The sequence below is a fragment of the Pelecanus crispus genome, chromosome 6 (genome assembly GCF_030463565.1).
Source record: "Pelecanus crispus isolate bPelCri1 chromosome 6, bPelCri1.pri, whole genome shotgun sequence".
Classification (NCBI taxonomy): Eukaryota; Metazoa; Chordata; class Aves; order Pelecaniformes; family Pelecanidae; genus Pelecanus; species Pelecanus crispus.
This window is the reverse complement of record NC_134648.1, coordinates 71,447,768-71,468,119: the sequence shown is the minus strand read 5'-3', so window position 1 is coordinate 71,468,119 and position 20,352 is coordinate 71,447,768. Positions and strand designations below refer to the sequence as shown.

Here is a 20,352-nt window from a genome sequence, read left to right as displayed (position 1 = left end):
AAATGTCATTCAAATATGTCACTGGTTCTTCATTAAACAGACACAACAACAAATTAGGTGGTTTTTTTGAGCATAGGTACCAAAAATTAGTGGCAAAATTTCTGAGTCCAGACATTTATTGCAAGCACTTTTGCGTCCTTTTAAATTAATTCAACCTCTTGCCACATGCAGTAAATAACCCATGACCCCTCGGCACAACAGACAAGTATCAAAACAACCTGGCAAGATCCTGAATTGTAATTACGCTGCAGAACCCAAAAGAGACAGTATCCATGTACTGTACACGCTAAACATCATTAGCGTGAAAATAAAATAGCATCCTTACTCATTAACCTGTGGGCTCCAAGGCAGGAATCCTATTATCCAGGCACATGTGCCATTAAGCGGGTGAAATAAGATGCCCTCCATATTCCCTTGTGAGCACCATTAAACCCCTTCCTTTGCAGGCAAAAATTTATCATGACAGCATCAGGCACGAGAAGAGCCCTGTGACAATGGGAGGGGATCAGGAAATACTGGGAAGCACAGTGATTTTTAGCTTTAAGGTGGGGATTTATTATTATTCCACCAAGGCAGGAAACATGAAATTGCTACTCTGCCCTTAACTGGTTTAGTGGTGGAGTTGGTAGTGTTAGGTTAATGGTTGGACTGGATGATCTTAAAGGTCTTTTCCAACATAAACCATTCTATGATTCTATGATTTTGATGGCTAGGGTCAGGAGCCGAGCTCTGCCAGGCGGAGGGGACCTATAGGTAAATTTGGAGTAATGCAGCGTGTCCCTCCTGCATGAGGGATCCTTTTGTGCTCGCTCAGCCCCATCGGTCCCCGTACAAACCTGTTGTCCAAGGGCTGCTGTCACCCTGCGGTGCTGGGGATACCTGGATTCCCTTAATGGGGTCAGGCGGGCTTGCTGCATCTGCCGGCTCTCCAACCCCGGCTCTGAAAGCTCCCATCTCAGTGCCTGCCCATGGAGGGATGGCTCCGCTAGGGAATAAGCTGCCTGGAAAGATAATTTCATAGAATCATTGCATCATAGAATCGTTTAGGTTGGAAAAGACCTTGAAGATCATCCAGTCCAACCATTAACCTAACACTGCCAACTCCACCACTAAAACAATTAAGGGGAGAGGAATAATTAATTTCATGTTTCCTGGCTTGGTGGCTGGATTATTTTTTCATGAAAGTAAAAACTAGGAATCACTAAGGTTGGAAAGAACCTCTAAGATCATCAGCCCAACCATCAACCCAACACCCCCATGCCCACTAAACCATGTCCCAAAGTGCCACATCTGCCCATTTTTTGAACACTTTTGAACACATTTCCTTCTAACAGCCATCCTCAAATGTTTGGGCATTTTTTTCTTCAGTCTGAGGATTTATATACTTTCCATGGTGGTTTTATATTCTCTGAAGTCTGATGCTCTTGGCATCTACCCACTAACAAGTATTTTCTACTTCAGCATGGGGTCCAGTGGCAGGGAACCCCACACCTCGTTGGGTCTTGGGGAAGAGAAATAAATCACAAGTCAGCGTTTGAAATATTGCTCTCAAAAGCGGCCCCTGTCAACTGTCCCAACACGGGCTGACGGACAAGTCATAGAATCACAGAATCCCAGAATGCTTTGGGTGGGAAGGGACCTTTAGAGGCCACCCAGCCCAACCCCCTGCAGTGAGCAGGGACATCTCCAACCAGCCCAGGGTGCTCAGAGCCCCGTCCAACCTGGCCGGGAATGTTTCCAGGGATGGGGCATCGACCGCCTCTCTGGGCAACCTGTGCCAGTGCCTCACCACCCTCACTGTAAAAAATTTCTCCCTTACATCCAGTCTGAAATACACATATTGCTGTGGTTGGGACAGTGGCACCTGCCAGGGTGTAGTTTGGTTGGTTGCAATTAGTAGTAAAGAGACACTGGGCGTTAAAGGAGAGGAGGATGGTCTAGCAGCTTGGCTTGGCTTAAATCAAATCCAAATGAAATGGCATGGAGGCTTTGGGTTTACTCCTGATGGCTCCACGACCCCCCAGGGGTACGGTGGGGATAAAAACCGCTGCTTTGAACAGCTTTGCTGCTGCCCGAGCGGTGCCTGGGTTGTTTTTCGGTGGGGGATATTCATGAGCTCAATTCGAAGTGCCACCTGCTATTTTCTTTTTTTGTTATTCGCCTTGAAGGAAGCACGCCCAGTTGCTCGCAGCGTGGAAAGGCTGTAAAACCATCGCTGGCCCCAAACCGGTTCAAGGTCCTACACTGGGTTTCTGCAGAGGGGCCAAGGGTGGCCGGGGCACGTGTCTGGCTCCTGGCAAAGCCAGGGTCCTGCGAGCTGGCCGAACTGCCCCCGGGTCCCCGGTGTCATCCCGGCAGCCCGGTGGGCGGCGGGGTGCTCACACAGATGTCCCCTCCTCTGTCCCACCAGGCTCTCGGGCTTCTCAGGCTTTATTTTTGGGGATGTCTTCTACCTTAGTTCCTCTAGGGCTAGATGTAATAAGAGTATGGGAGGGTTTCCTTGCATGAAGGCAGGTGCAGGGTTAGATACATATATTTTCTTCAAAGAGGCTTCTCAGGCTTTATTTTTGGGGATGTCTTCTACCTTAGTTCCTCTAGGGCTAGATGTAATAAGAGTATGGGAGGGTTTCCTTGCATGAAGGCAGGTGCAGGGTTAGATACATATATTTTCTTCAAAGAGGCTTCTCAGGCTTTATTTTTGGGGATGTCTTCTACCTTAGTTCCTCTAGGGCTAGATGTAATAAGAGTATGGGAGGGTTTCCTTGCATGAAGGCAGTAGCAGCGTTGGCTACATATATTTTCTTAAAAGATTGGGGCTGCAGCAGCCGTACAGAAGCTCTCAGCAGTCCTCCCCGCTCCCGTGCCTCCTTCCACGACATTAAACTTCAGTCCCTGCCAGCCTGCAGCAGCAGACCCTGGTCCTCTGTATGAAATGGCACAAAATCACTGAGAATAACATTTGCTGCATTAGAAAAGTCTCTGCAGGATGCAAACCACGCAACGGTGCCTTGGGTGACGTACGACTTGGTGAACCTACGCGGCCGCCGGCTTCCCCACCAGCCCAGCGCCGGCTGCCGTGCCAGAAACGGGCTGGCCCCGCCACCGCCGTCCACTTCGTGGCTTTGCAGGGAGAACCAAAAGCAAAAGCAGGAGGGGGAGAGGCACACCCTGGTAGCCTGCTGCTCAAACGCCTCTCCAGCAAAGAAACCGGGGCGGGGAGGGAACTGAGAAAAACCAGCGCGGAAACAGCGCGAGTGCTTGAGCTAAAACTTCAAGCCACGGTGCAGAGCTTTGCCCGACGAAGGCAGACCCCGGGCAGGAGCTCGGGCTGTGGGGGATGCTCGGTGGGGAGCGGGGCTGCGGTGAAATGTTGGGGGGAGGATTTTGGCAGCCTTCCCTCGGCGGATGCTCTCCCCGCCCCGCCACGTGCTCTGCGCACCAGACGGTTGAATCGCACGCGGCGCTCGGCATCCCCTCTCGCCATGCATCCCACGGCGTGCTCGGATGTGCCGCGGGGCTCGCCGCAAGCCGGGGCAAGGAGCAGCATAAAAGCCCCGGCCGCCGACAGCCCTCGGATAGTTACCCGCTGACTCGAAACCTCTTCCTGTGCCGAAAACCTCGCCGCATGCAAACAAATAATGTCGCTGGGGGCCGTGTGCGGAGGGCACGGGAGGGAGGGGGGATACGGAAGGAAACCCACAGCCTTTCTGCCTCCCCGGCGGGGTACGGGACTTGGCATCTGTGAGGGCTCTGGCTTTCCTGGGGTCATAAATAATGTTCTCGGTGCATTGCCTGGCATCACACCAACCTAACCTGGCTCCTTTTTGTTTTTTTTTTTTTTAATATTCTCTTTATTTAAAGGTAGACGACGGCCAAGAGGAGCAGATCTTCCCCTAGAGGCACAAATCACCGGAGAGACCTGCTTCTGGTAAAAAATAACTCCTTCTCGTGCTCCCCGACGGGCAGGGGGGTGGTTGGGGAGGGGTCTCATCCCAAAACCCCGGCTGGCCCCAGCACAGCTCACTCTCCAGCCACCTCTGAGCACAAGCACCTTGCTCAGTGCCAGGTTGGGTTTTTTTCTGTGGGTCCTAGGATGAGCTTCTTTCCAAACACCCTTCTATCCCCCGACACGGGCTTGAGCTGAAGGTGCCCACAGCTTTTCGGTGTCCTCCCTAAAATGCCACGAGCCCCTCATTTTAGGGCTGTGCCACCCTTGTCCCATCACCCGAGGGGCTGGCGGGGGGCTCGCTGTGCCCTGCTATTGCAGAACATCCCCCCCCCCCCCCCCAAAAAAAAAAAAAAAAAACAATCCTTTTTCAAGCTCGCAGGCAGCCCTGGCTGGGCAGGGGCCAGCACAGCACGGCTGTGCCTCCGCTGTAAAATGCTCGCGGCTTGTGAAAGCATTGGCTGCCAGAGGAGCTGAACGCGGGGTTTGCCGCTGCCAGAGCTCGCGGCTGGTATACGGTAACAGAAAAACATCCGTGATCGAGACGGCGTGGACTTAATGAGCGTCCCCTGCCTGCCTGGGGTAGAAATCTCGAGAAACAGGAAACTCCAGCATCCTGTTTAGCATCTCGATGTTCACGTTGGCAGCAGGGACAAAGTGACGCCGGACGGACACGCGCTGGGCACCGGCCGTGGGGCTGGATGATGTGCCTGGCACGGCAGCGCGGGGCCACTTCGGAGGGAGCCCGTTCTCTGATTTTCTTTCGCCTTGCTGCCACCGCAGCCTTTCATCTAACAGCCAAAGCCCGAAGTACAGCTCAGCTGGCGTCCTGCTGCTGCAGGCTGTGCTCTAGAAGGTCCCAGTGTCCCCTAAGCATGGCTCAAGGGGCATCCCCTGCTCTGGGGACGGTGGGGAGGGCACAGAAGGGTAGCGCTGGCAGCCTGTGCCTACCCGCGTACCCACAAAGGCTGGCGGCTCGCTGCCCTTGTATGAACACAAGATTAAACGCTGGCTGAAACGCCCATAGAATCATTTAGGTTGGAAAAGACCTTTAAGATCACCCAGTCCAACCATTAACCTACATTACCAAGTCCACACTAAGCCAATCAAGGGTAGACTAGACTAAACCATGTCCCAAAGTGTCACATCTACCCGTTCTTTGAACGCTTCCAGGGATGGGGACTCCCCCACCTCTCTGGGCAGCCTGGTCAATGCCCAGGTCTGCATCTCCCATCCTCACGCCCTCATTCACCCAGCTCGGCTCCAACAGCTCCACGCACGCAACCCCAGCCCATCGTTTTGGGGATTTCAGGGTTGGGAGCAGCTCTCTGCCCCAGCCCAAGAGTTCACCCATGTGTGTTTGTGCCCGCAGCCCAGCCGGAGAGCGCGCCTGGCCTGCCCATGGCTAGCAACAACACTGCTAGCATAGCGCAAGCCCGCAAGCTGGTGGAGCAGCTGAAGATGGAGGCCAACATCGACAGGATAAAGGTAGCGTGGTTTGGGGGGGGGATTGGCTGTCGGCTCAGAGGGATGCTGCGAGGCGGTGCCTGCCGCTGAGCGGCTGCCAAAAGCACGTTGTGGGAGCCGGGACTCGGTGGCGGGTGGGGTTCATGGAGGATGCTCGGCTACGTGGTCCTGATGGCCGTGGCTGAAGGCAGCGGGAGATGCTCACCCGGAGAAGGCGGCTGGAAGCAGTGCCCGGAGTCCTGCTGGGGGGTGGGAAGGAGCGACTCTTCCCGAGGCGTCTCGCCCTTCTCAGGAACAGGTTGAACCCATGCTTTTTGTCACAGTTGCTGTTAAAACCGTCCTTTGGGCAGTGCTCGGTGCTCAGCCTTGAGGTTAGTGGGGAAACTCTGGAATCAACTTTGTTCTGAAGCCTCTTTCCTACGGAAAGCCCAGTCCTTTCTGGGAGGCTTTTGCTCTGACTGCTTCTGCTCCACCCCGGTGGAATTGCTGCTTCTGGGCACGTGAAAGCAAGCTCATCAGCTTCCAGCTTGAGATCCCGGGGGGTTTGTCTTCACCGAGGTGGTTTTGGATGACAGCCAGTCCCGGGAACAGAGGTGCTCCGGGGCCGGTTGCTGCCTGCAGCCACGTCTGGGTGCTTGCAAGCTAAACCTCACCTCTTGGGGCCAGGGTGAGCTCCGGCGGCTTGGGAGCTGCCGCCGTGTCCAGAATAAATAGCCAAGTCGATGGCTGTGGGCAGCAAACGTTGCTGTAGCAGCTGTGGATGTCCCTGCTGAGACATGGAGGGGAGAGACAGCGGGGATGCAGTGCCCGCTGAAGTCGGTCCTTGCTATGGTCAAGTCGGGTGAAGGACGTGAATGGGTTAAAGGTGTGAAGGATGTGAATGGGTTAAGGATGTGACGGATGGGCAACGCAGCTGGTGCAGGGTCTGGAGCACAGGGCTGGTGGGGAGCGGCTGAGGGAGCTGGGGGTGTTCAGCCTGGAGAAGAGGAGGCTGAGGGGAGACCTCATCGCTCTGCAGCTCCTGACAGGAGGGGGCAGGGAGGGGGGGTCGGGCTCTTCTCCCAAGTGACAAGCGATAGAACGAGAGGAAATGGCCTCAAGCTGTATCAGGGGAGGTTTAGATTGGATATTAGGAGAAATTTCTTTCACGGAAAGAGTGGTCAAGCATTGGAACAGGCTGCCCAGAGAGGTGGGGGAGTCCCCATCCCTGGAGGGGTTCAAAAAACGGGCAGAGGTGGCACTTTGGGACATGGTTTAGTGGGCATGGTGGTGTTGGGTTGATGGTTGGACTGATGACCTTAGAGGGCCTTTCTGACCTTAGTGATTCCTAGTTTTACTTTCATTAAAAAATGATCCAGCCAGCAAGCCAGGAAAGATGACTCTTAATTGGTTTAGTGGTGGAGTTGGCAGTGTTAGGTTAATGGTTGGACTGGATGATCTTAAAGGTCTTTTCCAACCTAAACAATGCTATGATTCTATGATGCAAATGGGTTAAGGTTGTGAAGGATGCTTGTGGGACCGCGTGTGCCAGGCGAGCTTAGAGCCCAGAGATGAAAAACTCAGCCCCACCAGGGACTTGCTGTCGATTCCACCGCTCAGGTCTTTGGCCGGGGTACGGTGTTGCGTGCCCCGGGTTGGGGATGCTGCGAGCCCAGCCCCACCGGCGAGGTCTCTCGGGGTGGGATGTCCCCAGGGCAGCCTGTCCCTAACGTGGGGCTCCTTCTTTTCCAGGTGTCAAAAGCGGCAGCAGACCTGATGGCGTACTGCGAAGCCCACGCCAAGGAAGACCCTCTATTGACCCCCGTCCCGGCCTCAGAAAACCCCTTTAGAGAGAAGAAGTTCTTCTGCGTGATCCTGTAAACCCTCGAGGAGCCTGACCGGCACTCAGGCCACCCTGAACACTGATGTAGAGTTTTTAGGAACGGGGACGACCTGCTAGTCCGCAGAATTTAAACAAAAATAAGTAAAATACACGGCCTGGAAGCTACAGAGATGTGCATGTTTAAAGAACCTGGCCACCTTTGGGGGAATAAGATGATCAGCATTGCGAGGCAAAAGATCTGAAGTCTGTAGAGTTGCCTAGAAAGAGAAAAAAAAAAAAAATGTAAAGAATAAATTTGTGTCACTTTTCTGCTCACAAAATTGTTTGATTGTTCCGTATTTAAAGCACCAGAGCTGTGCTGAGCAAGGTAACTGCTAAGGATGTGTATAACCTTCTTGGAATGATATTGTTGATTTCTTTCTGAAATATTATTTTTTATTTAAGTTGTCAGATATATAGCGACAGGTTAGATGGCTATGATGTTGCTCAATGTTTGGTCTTGTGCTTTTTAATTTCTGGCGGTAGCATAGCACAGGGGTCGAGCGGCCCCCGCGGCGGGTTAGCGAGGACGCCGGCAGCTCCTGCCCGCGCCCCACGTGCCAGCAGCTCCGTGTTTCTAGCGAACCCCACTTTCTCACATTTTGTATATGGTTAGCTTCGGCTCTGCAAGTAAAAGTGAATCATGTGTCGTGGTTGGTGCTTCATACTCCTGTGACGACGTTCGGTGGTAGTGCATGAGAGTTTATCTCTGTTCATCCGCTCCAGACTTTTCTTTTCTAGCGTTTGACACCACGTGCTGGTGGGAGAAGCTGTAGGGAGGAAACCGAGGCGGTTCCGAAAGCAAAGACAACTCCTGCGATGCCTTAGACGTGCCTGAAATACCTCCTGCGTTAGGGTAGGTGCCAGCCCCCGGGCGCGGGGGCTCGGGGTGACCCCTGCCCTGGGCGTCATGGGGTAGCTAGAAATCCGAAAATCAAAGTCGCCCACTTCTTTCCGGGTCTTTCCTGTTCTCCTACACCTCTGTGCCTCTGCCCTCCTCGCTTGGTCTGTGTCCTGCTCTTTTCGGCTTCCTGGCAGCATCTCCTCCCCTCGGGGCTGGGCTGGGATGCTGTCCCACGGTGGGATGCTGTCCCACGGTGGGATGCTGTCCCACGCTGGGATGCTGTCCCGCGGTGGGATGCTGTCCCGTGGCGGGATGCTGTCCCACGCTGGGATGCTGTCCCGTGGCGGGATGCTGTCCCACGCTGGGATGCTGTCCCACGCTGGGATGCTGTCCCACGCTGGGATGCTGTCCCACGCTGGGATGCTGTCCCATGGCGGGATGCTGTCCCACGCTGGGATGCTGTCCCGTGGCGGGATGCTCTCCCATGGTGGGATGCTGTCCCACGCTGGGATGCTGTCCCACAGTGGGATGCTGTCCCATGGCGGGATGCTGTCCCACGCTGGGATGCTCTCCCATGGTGGGATGCTGTCCCGTGGCGGGATGCTGTCCCATGCTGGGATGCTGTCCCGTGGTGGGATGCTCTCCCATGGTGGGATGCTGTCCCGCGGTGGGATGCTGTCCCGCGGTGGGATGCTGTCCCGCGGTGGGATGCTGTCCCGTGGCGGGATGCTGTCCCGTGGTGGGATGCTGTCCTGTGGCGGGATGCTTCTGCCCCTTCCCACACTCGCTGGCTCTCTTGTTCCGCCCCGCCGCGATGGGCAGGGGAGCAGCCTGGGGAGCCGCGGGGCCACCCCTTCACGGAGGTGCCTGATACCTTGTTTACACGCAGCCTGAGCTCCGTTGTCAGGCTGGGAAATTATTCCCAGGTCCGGTTCATCCGCCATCAGCGTTTCGGGGGACACCCGCCACCTTTTTTTTGGCTCCGCCTCGGGTTAATATTTTGCGGACGTGGCTTGCCTCTCCTTTCCGCTGCTAAACACCTCCTGGCTTTCCCTGCTCATCCACAGTCTTGGGAAACTTTGGGAATCATAACTTGGGGATCTGCGTACAAAATTAGGTGGGTGTCACACAGGCGGGGTCGGGGGTCTGCCGTGACCCTGCTAAACCGTATTTCTGAATCAGGTATCAGCTTAAAAATCCCTGTGGATTCAAGAGGGCAATAGTCTTTAGGTACCTTTCGGCAAACCTTTCTAGCCTGTTAACAAGTGCATTTTGGTTTTTCTACCTTTTCATACTCTTTTTCTAGTCTTCTACAGAGAAGACCCGTTGTTCTTACACTGGACTCAAAACTTTTGGCATCTGGGAACGTTTATACGACACGAGTAGCCTAGATGGTCCCAGCCCTCCCGCGGTGGCTTTTGGCCCCCCCCAACCTCTCTGTTCCGATCTTTTTACTGCAGCTCACGTAGCTTTAGGATGAAGGATGGATGAAGTTTGCTCTGCAGCTGGTTTCACTCTTGGTGTTACAAGGCAGACGTGTAAATACCCCAGCCCCGGTTTGTCTTTTCTTTTTAACGCTGATTTACCGTCACAGAGAGTGAAGCGCAGCCGGTCTGACCCCGGGGCTCACACCCCAACCCTTCTCAAACGCCGTCGTGAAATGGTTTGTAATAATTTTTTTAACAACTTGCGTATTTTACAACTCGAATTCTTAATAGAGAAACGAAGAAATAAAGCTGCACGGGGAGCGGGGTGGAGTTTTGACTTAGCCTAAACTACTCATCGAAGGTGTTTTACGTTGCTGATCTTTATTTTATGTTGGTAGTGGTGTTGACATTGGTGCGCTGCCAGGTATTTCACCCCAGTACTTATATTTACACAGATACGCCTTTGTTAGCCAAGTCGAGATCGCCTGCCAAGATCGGTTCCCCCTGCTCCTCTCGCAACAAAAATACCAGTCGTCTCTCCATCCCGATGCTGTATTTCCAGCGTGGTATCAAATGATATTCAACTCTACCCCCAGGCTTTTAAAGAAAAATATCTGGAGTACTGGAAAAGGACTTTTTTTTTTTTTTTTTTCCGCCAAGGTTGCTGGTGGCGGGGGCGAGCCCGTCCCTCGGGTGCCAGCCTGCCGCTGCCAGCGTTTTGGGGAGGGGGCGGTCGTAAGCGAAAGCCAGCGCGGGGAGGTCGGCGTTGTGATGTAGCGCATCCCCAGCCCACGTGGTCTGTGTACTCGTTGGAAATAAAATTTTGGATTTGTTTCAAGCCTTTGGAGACGATGCTCTGTGCTTGCCAGCCCCTGGGGAGGCGGGGGTTCCCACCCTGGTTGCGGCTGGGTCCCGTTTCCAGCGGGATCAGGGGGTCTTCCCGCCGGGATGTGGGGTTTAGCAGGAGCTTTTATGCCCATCGGCGAGGGAAAGCGAAGCCTCTTGGGGCTTCAGCCCCCACCGAGCTTTCTGTTCCCGCAGGATGAGCCAGCACCAGGGGGAATCAGGCTTGTTCAGGGTGGGACATTGCTCCTTGCTCAAAAATCACCATCGCTCAGGAATTGAGAGACACCTGAAAGCTCTAGTTTTGATGGCCATCCCTTCTCCCACGCTTTCCTCCTTCTCCCAGCCCCGGCAGTGAGCACGCTCTCCCCGGTGCCATCTCCAGCCCGCCCAGCACAGGATCTGGCCCGCTGCACTCCCGTCCATAGCCCAGAGCGGAATGGCCCCATTTGGGGCTGTTTTGGGGAGCCTCTGAGGGTCTGAGCCCCGTCCTTGCTGCGGTGGGAGGCTGGGGAAGGGGTGACGGAGAGCAGGACAGCAAGGCTCTCTATGCCCAGCTTGCATTTGGGCTGCAGCAAAGCGTCCCCCCGTGTCCCCCCTCACACCCACCTCTCCCCCCCGGTGCTTAGAAAGATGCCCTGCTCCTACCAAATTCACCGTGCCCTAAATTTTGTCTCTGGTTTTGCAGGGCCCATGCAGGCGAGTGATTTCCTGGATAAGTGGACGGCTGCGTTTTGCGGCTGCTTAGCCTCAGGCCATCTCTGGGGCCAGGAGCACGGCGGCAGCGTGGGTTTTGCAATGAAACCCATCAATGCAAATGCAAATTTGCGTTTGCAAACCCATCGGCCCCCGAGCCTGAGCCCGGCGCAGACGCCGCGTAGGTATTTCAGCCTTCTGCGCATTAAGAGCATCTCAGCGAGCGGCAAACGTTGCCCGCTCCTGGGGAGACTTCAGCACCGGTGGGCTCAGCCCCCAGCTCCCCATCCCTTGCCGCAACCACCGGGCCAGCTTAAAAGAAAAAAAGCATTGGCGTCACGGCGAAGGAGCGAGCCAACTATTGCTGCCGCGATGCCTCGCCTGCTCGGCATGCCAAGCCAGGCGACGCTCAGCTGCTGCCGTACCTCGCTGGCTCGCCTCCATTTCCAAGCCTTGCTCTGTTTCATCCGCACTTCCCCGGGCTTCAGCTCCCGAGCGGCAGCGGCACCGCCGAGCCGGCAGCATCTGCCGAACCGGAGGAGGTGTGGGGAAAAGGGCGGGCGAGATGTTCCCCGCACGCCACACTGCTGCCCGCCCCGCGCGCCCTGACACCCAGCCCCGTGCGGCTGGCTAACGAGAATAAACCTGTTTGCACTAATTGCATTCATTAGATGCAAGCCCATTAGCTTTCCAGCATGCAGTGGGAAGAGGAGAAGCACAGCTCCTGTTTCGCAGCTCCTGGGGATGGCTTTGCCCTGGGAGGGTTGCAGCGTGATGCTGCAGGAGGGGTCGGACCCAGGAGGGAAGGGGGAGATCCCCAAATCCAGGGTGAAATGGGATGGGTTAGGGGAAGATCCCCAGGATGGGTTAGGGGAAGATCCCCAAACCCAGGGTGAAACGGGATGGGTTAGGGGAAGATCCCCAAATCCAGGGTGAAACGGGACGGGTTAGGGGAAGATCCCCAAACCCAGGGTGAAACGGGATGGGTTAGGGGAAGATCCCCAAACGCAGGGTGAAACGGGATGGGTTAGGGGAAGAACCCCAGGATGGGTTAGGGGAAGATCTCCAAACGCAGGGTGAAACGGGATGGGTTAGGGGAAGATCCCCAAATCCAGGGTGAAACGGGATGGGTTAGGGGAAGATCCCCAAATCCAGGGTGAAACGGGATGGGTTAGGGGAAGATCCCCAGGATGGGTTAGGGGAAGATCTCCAAACCCAGGGTGAAACAGGATGGGTTAGGGGAAGATCCCCAAACCCAGGGTGAAACGGGATGGGTTAGGGGAAGATCCCCAGGATGGGTTAGGGGAAGATCCCCAAACGCAGGATGAAACGGGATGGGTTAGGGGAAGATCTCCAAACGCAGGGTGAAACGGGATGGGTTAGGGGGAGATCCCCAAATCCAGGGTGAAACGGGATGGGTTAGGGGAAGATCCCCAAATCCAGGGTGAAACGGGATGGGTTAGGGGAAGATCCCCAGGATGGCTTAGGGGAAGATCCCCAAACGCAGGGTGAAACGGGATGGGTTAGGGGAAGATCCCCAAATCCAGGGTGAAACGGGATGGGTTAGGGGAAGATCCCCAAATCCAGGGTGAAACGGGATGGGTTAGGGGAAGATCCCCAAACCCAGGGTGAAACGGGATGGGTTAGGGGAAGATCCCCAAACGCAGGGTGAAACGGGATGGGTTAGGGGAAGATCCCCAAACGCAGGGTGAAACGGGATGGGTTAGGGGAAGATCCCCAAATCCAGGGTGAAACGGGATGGGTTAGGGGAAGATCCCCAAACCCAGGGTGAAACGGGATGGGTTAGGGGAAGATCCCCAGGATGGCTTAGGGGAAGATCTCCAAACGCAGGGTGAAACGGGATGGGTTAGGGGAAGATCCCCAGGATGGGTTAGGGGAAGATCTCCAAATGCAGGGTGAAACGGGATGGGTTAGGGGAAGATCCCCAGGATGGGTTAGGGGAAGATCTCCAAACGCAGGGTGAAACGGGATGGGTTAGGGGGAGATCTCCAAACCCAGGGTGAAACGGGATGGGTTAGGGGGAGATCCCCAAATCCAGGGTGAAACGGGATGGGTTAGGGGAAGATCCCCAAATCCAGGGTGAAACGGGATGGGTTAGGGGAAGATCCCCAAACCCAGGGTGAAACGGGATGGGTTAGGGGAAGATCCCCAAATCCAGGGTGAAACGGGATGGGTTAGGGGAAGATCCCCAAACCCAGGGTGAAACGGGATGGGTTAGGGGAAGAACCCCAGGATGGGTTAGGGGAAGATCCCCAAACGCAGGGTGAAACGGGATGGGTTAGGGGAAGATCTCCAAACGCAGGGTGAAACGGGATGGGTTAGGGGGAGATCCCCAAATCCAGGGTGAAACGGGATGGGTTAGGGGAAGATCCCCAAACCCAGGGTGAAACGGGATGGGTTAGGGGGAGATCCCCAAATCCAGGGTGAAACGGGATGGGTTAGGGGAAGATCCCCAAATCCAGGGTGAAACGGGATGGGTTAGGGGGAGATCCCCAGGATGGGTTAGGGGAAGATCTCCAAACGCAGGGTGAAACGGGATGGGTTAGGGGAAGATCTCCAAACGCAGGGTGAAACGGGATGGGTTAGGGGAAGATCCCCAGGATGGGTTAGGGGAAGATCTCCAAATGCAGGGTGAAACGGGATGGGTTAGGGGAAGATCCCCAGGATGGCTTAGGGGAAGATCTCCAAACGCAGGGTGAAACGGGATGGGTTAGGGGAAGATCTCCAAACCCAGGGTGAAACGGGATGGGTTAGGGGAAGATCCCCAAATCCAGGGTGAAACGGGATGGGTTAGGGGAAGATCCCCAAATCCAGGGTGAAACGGGATGGGTTAGGGGAAGATCCCCAAACCCAGGGTGAAACGGGATGGGTTAGGGGAAGATCCCCAAACCCAGGGTGAAACGGGACGGGTTAGGGGAAGATCCCCACGATGGGTTAGGGGAAGATCTCCAAACGCAGGATGAAATGGGATGGGTTAGGGGAAGATCTCCAAACGCAGGGTGAAACGGGATGGGTTAGGGGGAGATCCCCAAATCCAGGGTGAAACGGGATGGGTTAGGGGAAGATCCCCAAACCCAGGGTGAAACGGGATGGGTTAGGGGGAGATCCCCAAATCCAGGGTGAAACGGGATGGGTTAGGGGAAGATCCCCAAATCCAGGGTGAAACGGGATGGGTTAGGGGGAGATCCCCAGGATGGGTTAGGGGAAGATCTCCAAACGCAGGGTGAAACGGGATGGGTTAGGGGAAGATCTCCAAACGCAGGGTGAAACGGGATGGGTTAGGGGAAGATCCCCAAACCCAGGGTGAAACGGGATGGGTTAGGGGAAGATCCCCAAACGCAGGGTGAAACGGGATGGGTTAGGGGAAGATCTCCAAACGCAGGGTGAAACGGGATGGGTTAGGGGGAGATCCCCAAATCCAGGGTGAAACGGGATGGGTTAGGGGAAGATCCCCAAACCCAGGGTGAAACGGGATGGGTTAGGGGGAGATCCCCAAATCCAGGGTGAAACGGGATGGGTTAGGGGAAGATCCCCAAATCCAGGGTGAAACGGGATGGGTTAGGGGGAGATCCCCAGGATGGGTTAGGGGAAGATCTCCAAACGCAGGGTGAAACGGGATGGGTTAGGGGAAGATCTCCAAACGCAGGGTGAAACGGGATGGGTTAGGGGAAGATCCCCAAACCCAGGGTGAAACGGGATGGGTTAGGGGAAGATCCCCAAACGCAGGGTGAAACGGGATGGGTTAGGGGAAGATCCCCAAACCCAGGGTGAAACGGGATGGGTTAGGGGAAGATCCCCAAACCCAGGGTGAAACGGGATGGGTTAGGGGAAGATCCCCAAATCCAGGGTGAAACGGGATGGGTTAGGGGAAGATCCCCAGGATGGCTTAGGGGAAGATCTCCAAATGCAGGGTGAAACGGGATGGGTTAGGGGAAGATCTCCAAACGCAGGGTGAAACGGGATGGCTTAGGGGAAGATCTCCAAACGCAGGGTGAAACGGGATGGGTTAGGGGAAGATCTCCAAACCCAGGGTGAAACGGGATGGGTTAGGGGAAGATCCCCAAATCCAGTGTGAAATGGGATGGGTTAGGAAGGGCAAGGGCTGTCCTGAGGGTGATGAAGGCAGGAGAGGCGGAGGAAGAATGGAGAGCCCCATCCTGCTGCAGCTAGTACGGGACTGTGCCGGCCACCAGCTGCATCTTCACCCCCCCCCCAAAACCCGCGCAGAGGTTTCAGCATCTCCATCGCCGGTCACCCTTGCTGGGACGGACAACGCGTGACACTCGCGCGGCTGAGGGCTGATGGTCACGCACCCCGGGGACGGTCCCAAACCAAAAAAAGGTCTCGGCGCCTTTACCGCTCGCTCGCACGTCGCCGCTCGCGCACGTGTCGGCGACACACTGAAGCGCTCGTGGGTTCCGGCTGCGAAAGCCGAAGGAGGCAGAGCTGGCTCCCTGCCTGCTGCAGACCTCGGTTAAATCACTCCGGGAATGAGCCGGAGGAGATCCGGTGAATGGGAGAGGAACGATCCTAAAGGGGAAGGGAGGCAGAAGCCCCCCCCCCCAGGTTTTTCCCTTGGGTTTCGGGGCGGCCGCGGCGGGGTTTGGCTCGGCCCCGTGCCGCCCTGCCATGGCAGCGTGGCCGTCAGTGGCTGCGCCGGCTGCCAGCTGGAGCGCCGGGAAGGGCTGGCGCGGAGAGAAATGTCAGGATGAATATTGCATCGGCTCGGCGCGCTGTCAGCACCGCGTCTGCACAGAGCCGCACAAGCCGGGGAGGGGAGGGGGGAACGGGGGTGGTCTTGCTCCCCACCTGGGCTCATTGCCTCTCCAGGAAAAAAAAAAAAATCACCCAAAAAAACCCCCTTATCCAGGCACCCTTCACCTGCCGCTGGCACTGTGCAGAGCCCTTTTGCAAGATGCCACCAGAGCAGAAACTTTTCCTGCCCATAAACTACATAAACCCCATGGGGATGACCAAAATATATCCGGGAATGCCACCAGAGCAGAAATTTTTCCTGCCCATAAACTACATAAACCCTGTGGGGATGACCAAAATATATCCGGGAATGCCACCAGAGCAGAAACTTTTCCTGCCCATAAACCCCATGGGGATGACCAAAATATATCTGGGAGCAAGAACCTGATGAGGAACGGCGGCGGCAGCAGCATTTGCATGGAAAATGGTTTAATTGGAAGCTGCACGTGGCATGGAGAGGAGAGGGGCTCAGGCTCCATGTCCCCTCCCCAAAAACCCCTTTGCTGCTTTGCAGGAGGATGGAGAGCTGCTGAGCCAGCTCCGGGCCGGGGTGGATCTGTGCAAAGTCGGGATGATTCTCGTGTGGTTCGAAGGCTGTAGAAACTCTAAACTCTGGAAAGCAAACGTCACGCGTGCGCCGAGAAGGAAAATCGGCTGCCCCTTCTCTGGCGGGTTGGGTTTTTTCCCCCCTCCGGAAAGGTCGGTTCTGCTCGCGCCTCATTTCATGAGGGACTTCTTGGCCTCTGCACTGCCACGCTGCAGCGGTGTTAAAAATAGAGGGAATAGGGGTGGAATGACACACCCCAGCCCCCCGAAGCCGACAGCAAAGCCCCCCCTTGCTCGCCAGGCTGTGACCCCTCATCCCTGCGGCCCTCGCTGCAGTCCCAGGGCAGGGCCCATGTCCTGGTTTGGGCTGGGATAGGGTTAATTTTCTTCCCAGTAGCAGGCACAGTGCTGTTTTGGATTTAGGATGAGAAGAATGCTGATAACACGCTGATGTTTAGTTGTTGCTCAGTGCTGCTTATGCCAGTCAAGGGCTTTTCAGCTTCCCATGCTCTGCCAGGGGCACAAAAAGCTGGGAGGGGGCACAGCCAGAACAGTTGATCCCAACTGCCCCAAGGGCCATTCCATACCATACGGCGCCATGGGCAGTATAGAAACTGGGGGGGTTGGCCGGGGAGCAGCGATCGCTGCTCGGGAACTGGCTGGGCATCGGTCGGCCGGTGGTGAGCAATTGCATTGGGCATCACTTGCTCTGTATATTATTATTATTATAGTGTCATTATTATCATTACTATTTTACTTTATTTCAATTATTAACCTGTTCTTATCTCAGCCCAGGAGTGTTTCTCACTCTCACTCCCCCGATTCTCCCCCCCATCCCAGCGGGGCAGGGGGCTGAGCGAGCGGCTGCCTGGTGCTGAGCCGCGGGCTGGGGCTAACCCACGACAGCCCAGCGCGGCGGCTGGGGACAAGCGCCCTCAGAAAGGTCCCCAGGAGCACCAGGCCCCACGGCGCTGCTTGTGGGGGGCACGGTGGGCCCCAGGGCCAGCCCCCCGCCCCCAGGAGCTGGGGGTGCCCGCCCCGTCCCAGCGCCTGGGGCACCCGGCTGGGCCCCCCCAGGCCCCTCTGCCCCGCCGGTGCTGGCTGTGGGGCAGATATGGGGTGCAGAGGGCATTGGGGGGCCTGCGCCCCCGCCAGATGTGCAGCGCTGGGCAGTGCTGTGGGGCTGCCACGGTACTCCCCAGTACAGCCCAGTGTTCCCAGCACTGCCCAATACAGCTCCATGCTGCCCAGTGCTCCCCAGTACAGCGCAGTGCTCCCCAGTGCTGCCCAGTGCCCCCCAGTACAGAGCAGTGCTCCACAGTACAGGTCAATGCTCCCTAGCGCTGCCCAGTACAGCCCAGTGCTCCCCAGTGCTGCCCAGTGCTCTCCACTGCAGCCCAGTGCTCGCCAGTACAGCTCAATGCTCCCCAGTACAGCCCAGTGCAGCCCAGTGCTGCCCAGTACAGCTCAGTGCTGCCCAGTGCTCCCCAGCACTCCCCAGTGCAGCCCTGTACAGCCCACTGCTCCCCAGTACAGCCCAGTGCAGCCCGGTGCTCCCCAGTACAGCTCAGTGCTGCCCAGTGCACCCCAGCGCTGCCCAGTGCTCCCCAGTACAGCACAGTGCAGCCCTGTACAGCCCACTGCTCCCCAGTACAGCCCAGTGCAGCCCGGTGCTCCCCAGTACAGCTCAGTGCTGCCAGTGCTCCCCAGTACAGCACAGTGCAGCCCTGTACAGCCCACTGCTCCCCAGTACAGCCCAGTGCAGCCCGGTGCTCCCCAGTGCTCCCCAGTACAGCTCAGTGCTGCCCAGTGCACCCCAGCGCTGCCCAGTGCTCCCCAGTACAGCACAGTGCAGCCCTGTACAGCCCACTGCTCCCCAGTACAGCCCAGTGCAGCCCACTGCTCCCCAGTACAGCCCAGTGCTCCCCAGTGCTCCCCAGCACTCCCCAGCACTCCCCAGTGCAGCCCTGTACAGCCCACTGCTCCCCAGTACAGCCCAGCGCTGCCCAGTGCTCCCAAGTACAGCCCAGTGCTCCCCAGTACAGCTCAGTGCTGCCCAGTGCTCCCCAGTACAGCTCAGTGCTGCCCAGTGCACCCCAGCGCTGCCCAGTGCTCCCCAGTACAGCACAGTGCAGCCCTGTACAGCCCACTGCTCCCCAGTACAGCCCAGTGCAGCCCAGTGCTGCCCAGTACAGCACAGTGCTCCCCAGTACAGCTCAGTGCTGCCCAGTGCTCGCCAGTGCTGCCCAGTACAGCCCTGTACAGCCCACTGCTCCCCAGTGCAGCCCTGTACAGCCCAGTGCTCCCCAGTACAGCACAGTGCAGCCCTGTACAGCCCACTGCTCCCCAGTGCAGCCCTGTACAGCCCAGTGCTCCCCAGTACAGCTCAGTGCTGCCCAGTGCTCCCCAGTACAGCCCACTGCTCCCCAGTACAGCCCAGTGCTCCCCAGTACAGCTCAGTGCTCCCCAGTGCACCCCAGCGCTGCCCAGTGCTCCCCAGTACAGCACAGTGCAGCCCTGTACAGCCCACTGCTCCCCAGTACAGCCCGGTGCTCCCCAGTACAGCCCACTGCTCCCCAGTGCTCCCCAGCACTCCCCAGTGCAGCCCTGTACAGCCCACTGCTCCCCAGTACAGCCCAGCGCTGCCCAGTGCTCCCCAGTACAGCCCACTGCTCCCCAGTGCACCCCAGCGCTGCCCAGTGCTCCCCAGTACAGCCCAGTGCTCCCCAGTACAGCACAGTGCAGCCCAGTGCTCCCCAGTACAGCTCAGCGCTGCCCAGTGCTCCCCAGTACAGCCCACTGCTCCCCAGTACAGCCCAGTGCTCCCCATGGCTCCCCAGTACAGCTCAGTGCTGCCCAGTGCACCCCAGCGCTGCCCAGTGCTCCCCAGTACAGCACAGTGCAGCCCTGTACAGCCCACTGCTCCCCAGTGCAGCCCACTGCTCCCCAGTACAGCCCAGTGCTCCCCAGTGCTCCCCAGCACTCCCCAGTGCAGCCCTATACAGCCCACTGCTCCCCAGTACAGCCCAGCGCTGCCCAGTGCTCCCCAGTACAGCCCACTGCTCCCCAGTACAGCACAGTGCAGCCCAGTGCTCCCCAGTACAGCTCAGCGCTTGCCAGTGCTCCCCAGTACAGCCCAGTGCTCCCCAGTACAGCCCAGTACAGCTCAGTGCTGCCCAGTGCACCCCAGCGCTGCCCAGTGCTCCCCAGTACAGCACAGTGCAGCCCTGTACAGCCCACTGCTCCCCAGTACAGCCCGGTGCTCCCCAGTACAGCCCAGTGCTCCCCAGCACTCCCCAGTGCAGCCCTGTACAGCCCAGTGCTCCCCAGTGCACCCCAGCGCTGCCCAGTGCTCCCCAGTACAGCCCAGTGCTCCCCAGTACAGCACAGTGCAGCCCAGTGCTCCCCAGTACAGCTCAGCGCTGCCCAGTGCTCCCCAGTACAGCTCAGTGCTGACCAGTGCACCCCAGCGCTGCCCAGTGCTCCCCAGTACAGCCCAGTGCTCCCCAGTACAGCACAGTGCTCCCCAGTACAGCTCAGCGCTTGCCAGTGCTCCCCAGTACAGCCCAGTGCTCCCCAGTACAGCCCAGTGCTCCCCAGTGCTGCCCAGTACAGCTCAGTGCTCCCCAGTGCACCCCAGCGCTGCCCAGTGCTCCCCAGTACAGCACAGTGCAGCCCTGTACAGCCCACTGCTCCCCAGTACAGCCCGGTGCTCCCCAGTACAGCCCAGTGCTCCCCAGTGCTCCCCAGCACTCCCCAGTGCAGCCCTGTACAGCCCACTGCTCCCCAGTACAGCCCAGCGCTGCCCAGTGCTCCCCAGTACAGCCCACTGCTCCCCAGTGCACCCCAGCGCTGCCCAGTGCTCCCCAGTACAGCCCAGTGCTCCCCAGTACAGCACAGTGCAGCCCAGTGCTCCCCAGTACAGCTCAGCGCTGCCCAGTGCTCC

General features: G+C 57.3%; 1 protein-coding gene across 1 annotated transcript; it reads left to right on the top strand.

The window, feature by feature from the left end:
- The first annotated feature begins 5,342 nt into the window (after positions 1-5,342).
- GNG2 (G protein subunit gamma 2) lies at positions 5,343-7,295 on the top strand. Its single transcript, XM_009492085.2, has 2 exons — positions 5,343-5,434; positions 7,145-7,295. The coding sequence occupies exons 1-2, from the start codon at positions 5,348-5,350 to the stop codon at positions 7,271-7,273; spliced, it is 216 nt and encodes a 71-aa protein (XP_009490360.1). The 5' UTR covers positions 5,343-5,347; the 3' UTR covers positions 7,274-7,295.
- The last annotated feature ends 13,057 nt before the right edge of the window (positions 7,296-20,352 follow it).